This window comes from Crinia signifera, chromosome 1, assembly GCF_055691185.1.
Source record: "Crinia signifera chromosome 1, ASM5569118v1, whole genome shotgun sequence".
NCBI classification, from domain to species: Eukaryota; Metazoa; Chordata; class Amphibia; order Anura; family Myobatrachidae; genus Crinia; species Crinia signifera.
In genome coordinates this window covers 60864348-60874534 of record NC_139217.1, presented here as the reverse complement: position 1 = coordinate 60874534, position 10187 = coordinate 60864348, and the positions used below count along the sequence as shown (strand labels likewise).

At 43.6% G+C, this 10187-nt stretch overlaps 1 protein-coding gene across 1 annotated transcript; it reads right to left on the bottom strand.

Moving 5' to 3' along the window:
- Positions 1–265: 265 nt before the first annotated feature.
- RPL9 (ribosomal protein L9) lies at positions 266–10181 on the bottom strand. The gene is made up of 8 exons (XM_083158391.1): positions 10093–10181; positions 8866–8912; positions 8664–8779; positions 7001–7096; positions 6499–6631; positions 2300–2380; positions 1023–1132; positions 266–321 (listed from the first exon to the last, which is right to left on the bottom strand). The coding sequence occupies exons 2-7, from the start codon at positions 8909–8911 to the stop codon at positions 1026–1028; spliced, it is 579 nt and encodes a 192-aa protein (XP_083014517.1). The 5' UTR covers position 8912; positions 10093–10181; the 3' UTR covers positions 266–321; positions 1023–1025.
- Positions 10182–10187: the final 6 nt, after the last annotated feature.

Here is a 10187-nt window from a genome sequence, read left to right as displayed (position 1 = left end):
TATAATCCCCGTGCTTGTGGGTTTACTCCGGTTTCCTCCCACAATCCAAAAATATATCGGTGGGCCAATTGGTTTCCAACAAAATTAACCCTAGACTGAATGTGCGCGTGTACATGTGGTAGGGAATATAGATTGTAAGCTCCACTGGGGCAGGGACTGATGTGAATGTTCAAATAGTCTCTAATGTGCTGCGGGATATGTGTGTGCGCTATTTATGCTTTACCATTTACCCAATCATAAGAAAGCAATAAAATCAGCCAACCAATTAGATAAATGGACTTTTATTTGATGCGGCATAGAATTCAAACTTCTGAGAACACACTGTAGAAAAAAAACAAAAAAAAAAAACAAAGTACCTGTTAGCGCTTTTAGAACAAGCAATGACCAAGAAAACATCAGATGTTCAAGTAACTGATCAGCCTACACCAGGCATATTCAAACTATGGCCCTCCAGGTGTTGACAAACTACAAGTCCCATCATGCCTTGCCACAGTTTTGCTATCAGGGGATGCTAAAACCATGGCAAGGCATGCTGGGATGTATAGTTTCACAACAGCTGGAGGGCCACAGCTTGGACATGCCTGGCCTACACTAATACATATACAGATATCTGGTGATTGTTTCATGCTGAAATAGGTCAGCATTACAACACCACTGATCTGTACATATGGCTCTAATCTTTACATGATGTACAGAGTTGCTTTACAATTGCGCTTAACCCTTTGAGTGCCACAGTTTGTGAGTGATGTGCAAAATAGCCACTAAAAATGCCAGGGTCGAAGACTAGGATGTGAATCACTTTAGTTATTGCCGGCAAATGCTCTGAAGTCATTTTTTAAGTTTTGTTAAACATGGCGCCAAGAAAAGAACAGTCGCTGTGAGCGATGCTGGCATTTTTAGCTGATATTTTGCACATCTCACAGCAACATCAGCACTCAAAGCATGAAATTGAAACATTGGGACAGGCTACAGTAATTAAGTGCCCATCAGTCACCCACATGAAGCTCAATAACCACACTAACCTTTTACTGCTCCTGTTGCTGAACTGTTCCCTTCTCAGAGACATAGATACCATCCAAGAACTTTCGGATATCCTTATTCTTTACTGTGGTGGCTTGCTGGATCAAGGCCGCTACAACCCATAAGGAGACAATCATCAATAGTCATATGCAATAGGTTTATACAGACTACATACAAACAGCTGTATAAATAAATCGGAACTCTAGCAAGAAACATGCCATGACAGGTGTGTGCCAACTGAAGTGTGCCAATGGGCCGCACTCCTACGTTTACAGGTCAGTGTCATTTAATAATGTACAGGTGGGGAATTCCACATTATACCAATATGAGGAGTTGTTTCAGGCCACCTCTTTACAGGAAGGAAAGATCTTTCTGACCTGAATTGCCTGGGCTAGTTAGCTTCCAGGAAGATGCAGCCCATTTAGAAAACACATTTAAAAGACTGTAGAGCAGGGGTGGCCAAACCGGTCCACGTTTTCCAGGTTACCAAACTGGTGCACAGCTGTAGTCATAACTGTCACATGACCAAGATCACCTAGCTGGTGCACAGCTGTAGTCATTACTAACTGTCACATTTCAAAACCTGCTGCATTCATTCCTACTATAGACCCACAGGTTGCCTGGAAAACATGCACCGTTCGTATATCTTTCGACTGGTTTGGCCACCCCTGCTGTAAAGGAACCAACCACCACAACAGGGTCACACTCAGTTTGAGTTTATATGTAAATACAATTACAAAGGTTCTACACCATTACCTCTTTTACAACCCGAAACATTGGTATTTGGAAGTTTGGCTGCCAACTCTAAAATGGATGCGTCTGTTACCCATTAGCAGAAAGACCTATTGTATCACTGCATGTCGATACAGCTCTTAACTGGTAACAGTACTGGTTAAGTGACGGACCCCTACCTCCTGCAATTCTATTTTGCCTGGGTGAGAGGTCCAATTATGGAAATGCTTGGGAAAATAAGCCATCACATGGGGCAATAAAGAGGGGCCTATTTAACCCTCTGAGTGTCAACGTTGCTGTAAGATCCTCAAAATATCCGCTCAAAAAGCCAGCGCTGCCCAGCGACTTATTTTGGGTGCAATATGTAACTAAACCTCAATTGGCTTGGCTGTATTTGTATTAAAAGAACAGTCGTTTTAGGCATTGTTGGTGGATATTTTGAGTATCGCTCACAGCAACGTTGACACTCAAAGGGTTAATGTTCAGTTTTCCCACAGCTACCCTGTACTCTTATCAGGACACCACAGAAAGCACATAGGTAACTTACCTGAGTTTGACACAAGTTCAATGTCATTCCCCTCCAGAATCAGCTCGTCCTTCTGGGCTTGGGACACAGCACAGGCAACACCTAGAGAACCAACAGATTCAGATCAAATCACAGCATCGGGCCAGTCCTTATCTAAGGGCACAAAAGGTACAGTCAGCCTACTCCCACCCAGTACCTGCTACACTAGGCTGAAGGCCCATATTACATAGCACCCACTGCAATATAAGCATGCCCCTCACTGTGCATTACAATGTATGCTTAACATTAAAGCATCTCATACATTGTACACTAGCAAAATGACTGAGTACCAGGAGTAGTATTCCCCGAATCGCTAGGCAACAGCAGTACGGTCCACTAGGACACTGCAGTACCAGTTGGATGCCCCACGCAAACCATTAGGGCAGTACTTCTCAATGAGGACTGTCAATGAGCATCCCCGCACTAGGTAATGGCAGTACTAGCATTGTTCATCACAAGGAAACTGAATGACACCGATAGGCAAATTGTTAGCTTAGATCAGTGGTGTCAAACCTAATGGCCCTCCAGCTGTTGTGGAACTACACGTCCCAGCATGCCCTGCCACAGTTTAAGCAATCCATTATATAAAATCTGTGGCAGGGCATGCTGGGACGTGTAGTTCCACAACAGCTAGAGGGCCATGAGTTTGACACCACTGGCTTAGATCATGATATGCACTTAATCACAAATAGAAATAAAGAAACCAATAAAGCACCAACCAAGATCAAAATACACAAGCAGCAAGCACGCAGGCAGGGGTAATACAGATCTTTGTAGAATGCCTTTCCATGGAGTACCAGTAAGTCGGGCATTGGAAACAGAACTCCGTAATAGCAAATAGAGATTGAAATAAGTTGAGACAAAAAATGAAGTTCTCACTATACGGCCTATAATAAAGGTGTGATGTCAACGGTAAAGCCAATTACTCAGTAAGAATAAGCACAGACCGGTAGACCGGTACAAAGGTGCCATATGCTAACGCAGCAAAGGAACAGAAGCACTGTAACATGTGCCTCATACAAAACGGGGCCAAGATGCTAAATAATGAGTTGATTTGACTTCAGCAGTAAATAGCCGATACTTAAACCATTGTAACCATCCAGCGTCAAGGCTGTATTTGCGAAGTATTGTATAAAATGATGGTTTGATGCCCATAGTCACCAATTGCCATCTAAGTAAGCTATGCGACAAAGCACCAGGTGGGAAATACTGAGTGTCTGATGATGGGAATCTGGACAAGCCCTATTGCTTCCAGCTTGCACTGAAGACAGCACAGCTGGATGGGGAATACGGACGTTTATAGGATCACCCCAACATGTTCACTATAACGCACATTGCATAGTTAAAAAAACAAAACCAAATCAACCCGCAAAAAAAACCAGATACCTAGTAGTTTAAGATTTTATGTAATCTTGAAAGAAATTCTGGATTTTACTCTTAACTAACATTTACAACATACTGAAGACACACATATACAGATTTAATGAGTGATATTTCCATCTGTAAAGCATTGGCATGTCAATATCTAGATCAGGCGTTTTAAACTATTTTGCTCTGAGACACCTTCAGATAAGATTTACAGGAACCCGGGTAGGTAGCACAGAATTGTCACCACGCGTGTGCTCAGCAGACAGCACATGCATGACAGCATTGTGGAGGCACAAAATGATGCGAGGAGTCTGAAGTAACAGCTGATTCAACAGATTTTTCAGACTCTTTGGATCACTGACAGAAAATCAGAGAATTAGTCATGTTGGCAACAAAGTCGCAACCCACCTGCCGAGTTGGTTGTGACAGATGAGAACTGGTGACCCGTTATGAATAAACCACATATAATCCACTATATGAACTTGCTTAATAAAAGTAAACCCCATTCGATGCAAGCTGGAGCACATTAGGACAAGCCATTCATGAAGACATTAACATATTAGTTCTAGAATTTATAAATATAGCGCACTGTCTCCAACAGGACTTAAGGCATTAAGTTGAAAGCTCTGCAACATACCAGTGTCTCACATCACAACCTCTAATGCACGGTACACACCAGGACGACCCGCTCACGATGTGCACCGCGAGCGGGTTCCGATCCGATGGCGAGCCGCACCCGGGTGTATGGTCATTTCCAGATTCTACCTGCTGCAGGTAGGATCTGAATAACGACCGTCCGACCCGCGGGGCCGCACATCCGATCGGAATCTGATCAGAACAGGATAGAAAAGGGCCCAATCACCACACAATCTACATCCAATCGGTCGGAATTGGATCTAGATTGATGGGATCGGACCCTTATGGTCCTGGTGTGTACCCAGCATAACAGTTACTGATTCTGGTGTACATAATCTACAATTAGATTTTTACATTCTAAATAAAAAAAAAAAAAAAAAAAAAAAGCTTTAAGATAAGCAATAATCCCATTAGGATGAGCCAAAGCCAAAGACTACACAAAGTCAGTAATATACTTTGAGATCTTTAAGAAATAAACATATGCTAAATAGAAAAATGAAACAAAAAAAAATAAAAAACACCCATATTGTGCAGCATTAGGTTTCGTTTGAACACACTGAAAGTTCTAATGCACAATTCTGCATTGTATAAAGAAAAACCATGTACTACTTTCTGAATATAAGGTGTCTTTCAGAACTATGCTTCTAGCTGTGGTATAATCACTACCAGTACAGTTACAAAAACAGAAGAGTTGTGCACTAAAGCTGGGTACCCACCTATACATAGTTCTTGCTGTTCTATCGCCCTCAAAACAAACAGCCATTGGATTGTGTACACAGTCCTGACTCATGTGGTACGATCCAATAACTTAACACTATGCAATGTTCGGCCTCAACCAATCTTAATTGCCGCTGTGATCGCGAAACCCCCAAAATAGTGGGTCACTGGGACCCCCACTTCAGGGGTCCTGCCTTATCTTTTCTAGGTCCCAAAGGCATACTGAAGCCGCCTGCTCTAGCCAACAAGGCATATACCCTGAGCCGAGGGCCGCCCCAAGCCTGTTTTTTGGGGTAACAGATTTGGGTGCCACTCACTGTGGCCATTGTGGGTCGAGGGGGAGTATCAATTAGCTTACTCGCACAAAGCAAGAGATAGACATACTAGAAAACACATAATCTGGAAACAGGGACAAAGTGCGCCTTTGACGCACCAAAAATTTAGGGCTAGGCCACGTTAATAGTAATAATTCAAATTACACCACGAAATAGTGTCACTTACACACACTGCACCAAGATTATGCAAACCAAAATGCCCATTAAACATGCCACACTACATTGCCCATGTCAGAATTATTTCCACTACACAACATGCCACACCATAATGCCCAGGGGGTACAAACAGATGTGGTGGTGTACCAAACTACCAAACTGTTAACTATAGCAAACTATTTATCGCCTGTCGAGGGGGGTTTTAATGTTAGGAGTTGTATTAAATAAAGGTTAAAGGAAGGTTGCATAGAATCACCAGTTTTTCAAACACTGAGGGGTAGATTTATTAAGCTCGGTGAAGTGATAATGTGGCTGGTACTTTATCACCAGCCAATCAGCTCCTATCTGTGAAGTTACAGGCTTGGTTTGAAAAATGAGGTAGGAGCCGATAGGCAGAATGAGCAACCTAATCATCAAAATGTATCTAAGGGTCTCCATCGAGCTTTACAAACAAAGATATCAAACTCTACACTAACAAAAACAGTCACCCTCTTAAGATCCATACACACAAAGCGATTTTCACCTGTTTTAGCGATTTCCCTGGGGGTGGATGGCTTTCCATAGCAGAACGCTATGGAAGTCCGTCCACCCCATCGCCTATCAGCGGTGGCCATCAATGATGTGGGAGTGCACATCTCCGCTTATCGCTGGCCCATACACACCAGGTGGCCTTTGAGCTGAAAGCAGCTCAGAAGACAAAACAGAGCTGCTTTCAGCTCAAAGCTGCCCAGAGTGAATGGGCCTTAAATTTATATATTAGTGGCATTTGCTTATTACTCAAGAGCTTATTTCCATTAGCGATATGTTCTGCTGCGTTGATCAATGACTGTTGCCCCAGCAGTGTTTAACCATTGTTTGCAGCCCATATCAAAATATTCAAACCTAAACATTTTTAGGAAACCCCAGAACCTGAACATTAAGCGCCGGTAAGTTATCCCCAAGATGGACCCCTTAAAGCATTATACATACCTGGCCTCATGCGCACCCTGCGGATGTACTTTTCACCCAAAAAGTTTCTGATCTCCACGAGTGACCCAGTCTCCTGGATAACTACGTTAATAGGAAAGTGAGCGTACACAGACCTCATCTTGTAACGAAAACCCTGTGAATGAGATGATCACGGATGACTGATCATTTAGTTCTGCAGATAATGTACCATGACAGAGCAAAACGCTATACCGACAAAGTACACATCCAATATGGATTAATGCGCAGCTATTAGTAAAGGGAATGAGAGATTTGCCATTTACTTAGCAAAGCACCCCTTATAACTGATAATTACATTCAAAGCAGAAGAGGGGGAGGGGGGTTAGTGGTGGAATCCATTAGTTAATTGCTGTCAAAATCCAATGGCACTGGTAAATTAATTTACCTCATGTGGAAACCCACCGCTTCTGGCTGGATTTATTTTGCCTCCACACAGAACTTTGTAATAAAGATAAGTACCAAGCACTTCTAGGCTGCTACTTACCAGTGTGACACCCTTGATCATGTTTTGTACATGGCTGCAGATTGTGCGCACTGTGGCCAGCTCCTTCCTGTTACCCCACCATTTGTCCACACGGAGCTGGAAAGGGAGAAAAAAAATTCAAACCAGGACTAGACTGATGTTCATGGACTAAAATCCTTAAGTCAAAAAACTGCTTTAGTGTGGTGTACAGGGCTGTGGAGTCGGAGCAAATTTCGAGTACCTGGGGTCGGAGTCGGCAAACAATGCACCGACTCCAAAAATTATAATTAATGACTTCTCTACTGTAAAAATAAAGACCAATGCATACAGTGCCTCATGTAACAGCAAAACGAACACGTTAAGTGACCGTGAAAAAGCATGCTTTTCATGTGCTTCACTATATGGCACGCAACGCCCAATTCGGAGCACCAATACTTCTAAATGTATTCTCCCTTGTAGTTTACAACTTATTTCCAACGTTCAATAAGGTTTTCAATACCTCATTGGTAGAAATCACCTGGTGTAGACTTGAAAAATTCATTCAGCCAAGCTCTCCCACCATACGCACAACATCTTTTTACGCGGATGAAGATCTTGTTTCATGCGCGGGGTCGTTTGTTTACCTTAGCTAAGCCATTCCTTACGCTGGTTCATAATGATGTACAGGCACCATTTTTCATCGCCAGTAACGATTCGGTAAAGAAATCGTTCCTTGTGTCCGTGAATTGAACGGTGACGAGCAAGCAAACCAGCAGACAAACATTGTGTTTGTCCTTTGCTTAAACTGTTCAATACAGTAGACTGTTGGCTTCCCAGCCACTAGTTTCTGTAGTAATAATATGTATGTTGCCTTTCTTTACTTCAAGGAATGTATCAAATACATTCACATATTAATACAGAGGAGTCAGAGTCGAGGGCAGACATACGAGGAGTCGGGCCATTTATCTACCGACTCCACAGCCCTGGTGGTGTAAACCTCTTAATGGCTTTAAAGCACACGACAATGATTTGGCTCTTTGAGGGGCATCTACTAGATTGTAAGCTCCTCCGAGCAGGGCCCTCTTCCCTCCTGTTGTCAAAGCCCTCTTCTCTTCACATTTCACTCACAGTTCTCCTATACTCAAATACTGTGACCATCTTCGTCCACATACTCATCTCCATCATTGGCCTCAAGCCTCTTATAGTATGTTGATTGAGTCCTCACTACTTACATTTAAGCTGTAATGTGTATTGAACTGTGGCGCTCTATTTGTTATTTATTCAATGTTATGCCAAGTTTTGTCTCCCTGTACTGTTCCTTTGTACGGTGCTGCAAAACACTTGTGGCACCTTATAAATAAAACTATAATAATAATAATAATAACTCAGAGGGACATTTACTTAAGTGGCTGCCCAAATGTTTACACCCTGGTACCTTTCTAGCATAGAAACCAATGCTTAACATCTTGAATAAAGAAAGCCCAGCAGCTGCAAATATGAAGCAACCCCCATACAATACAGTGGCCATCTAAGAGTGAGAATAGTTCTGTTTCGGATACAAACTTTGGACAAAATTGATAAACATCGTATTACCGCAGCAATTGAAATGAACGCTTGAAACTGAGGCATAGAGAAGTCCACCCTTAGTTTCAAGCTTTGCGGACCAAAGGAAAAAAAAAAAAAAGCAATTCTTGTAGATCCTTACCCTCCTCTTTTTCTTGCCCAGTAAGCACAGTTCTACATTGATGTGGTTGAAGTTTTTCCGCAGGGTTCCTCTGGGCCCCTTCACAGTTACTGTGCGGCCCTTCAAGGAGATTTCAACTGTTGAAGAAAACAAAACTGTCAGGAAGGGCTAAGTTCAAAGCAGGCATAAGCATGTAAGGACCATTATGGAGGTGGGAACTTACCCTTGCTGGGGATGTCAACAGTCTGGTTGCTGAGAATGGTCTTCATTCTGGAGAAGAAAACAGTATTAAGTTTCATTAAGTGGTATATACAATGCAAGTATAATAATAAATATAGTGTATGGACAGAGATGATCACTATCATCATCGCTGGGGGGAAAATCCACTCGTGCATACACATTGAGCGGCTTTCCCCCTGCCCAGCGCCGTCGGCAGGTAGGACAGCTTTGCATAGCATAGAACAAAGCTGTCCTCAAAGCCGCTTATCTGCTGGTAACGGGCAGCGCTCATTAACGGGCTACACATAAGGCGGCTTTGAGCTGAAAGCCACTCAAACATGCTGTTTGGAGCAACTTTCAGCTCAAAGTCACTGTATATATGGTGGGTAAGTTACCACTCTTGCTATCTCAGCAAGCTGTCCTTTACATAGCCGAGGCATCTTTGTAGGAAACTAAATCCAGGGCCACAATACATGGACATTTAGTTGCCTGGCTCATTAGATGCACTGCATGGCTATTTTACATCCAAGACAATGCAAACAAATTCTTCCAACATAAAAATATGGCTCATTTTGACAGCCCATAGCACATGGATTCCTAATACTCAGCTACTGGTATTAAAATCAAAATCACTTCTGTATACATTTCTTATCTATATAGGGGGGAGGCAAGAAACATAAAATCCAAAAATGTGTTTTTGCTGCAACCCTACAGGAGGCACCTACAGAACCCAGGCAACAGCACATACATGCTCAGTACCAGACCTATAACATGCCCAGACAACAACACATACATGCTCAGCACCAGACCTATTACATGCTCAGCACCAGACCTATTACATGCCCAGACACCAGCACATACATGCTCAGCACCAGACGTATTACATGCCCAGACACCATCACGTTTACACTGCGTAGAGTGCTGCGCACACCGCAGGGGCCTTACTGGTCAGAAGTAATATCTGTGTGCAGGCAATGTCACAGAGCGGGGAAGCAGCCCCCAGCACACTCACTACCTACAGGCATCAGTACTAGGCCAGGCCGGGGGGAGGAGACGTCACCACACCATTACCCCGCGCCTCCGGGCACCCAGCACACCCATATATCGCACAGCGTCAGCCTCACACCCCACGGAGGGGGCTACACTGCGCCCGGGAGACAGGGGATCGGCACACAGCCAGGATGGACGCAGATTCCGTCACCCAGCCCGCCGCAGACCGCCATCTCCTTACCTCGCTGCTGACAGAGCAGAGGAAAGGGAGGGCGTCTGACGTCATCACGTATTTATACTGCCGGTGCCGCCACGGACAACCCAGCGACGCCATCA

Coding starts and splice junctions, on each gene's coding strand:
- RPL9 (XM_083158391.1), bottom strand. CDS start 8,911: ATGAAGACCATTCTCAGCAACCAGACTGTTGACATCCCCAGCAAGG. Junction 8,780..8,865: donor TGTTGACATCCCCAGCAAGG/GTAAGTTCCCAC, acceptor TTTCTTCAACAG/TTGAAATCTCCTTGAAGGGC. Junction 1,133..2,299: donor TGAACTTGTGTCAAACTCAG/GTAAGTTACCTA, acceptor TATGGGTTGTAG/CGGCCTTGATCCAGCAAGCC.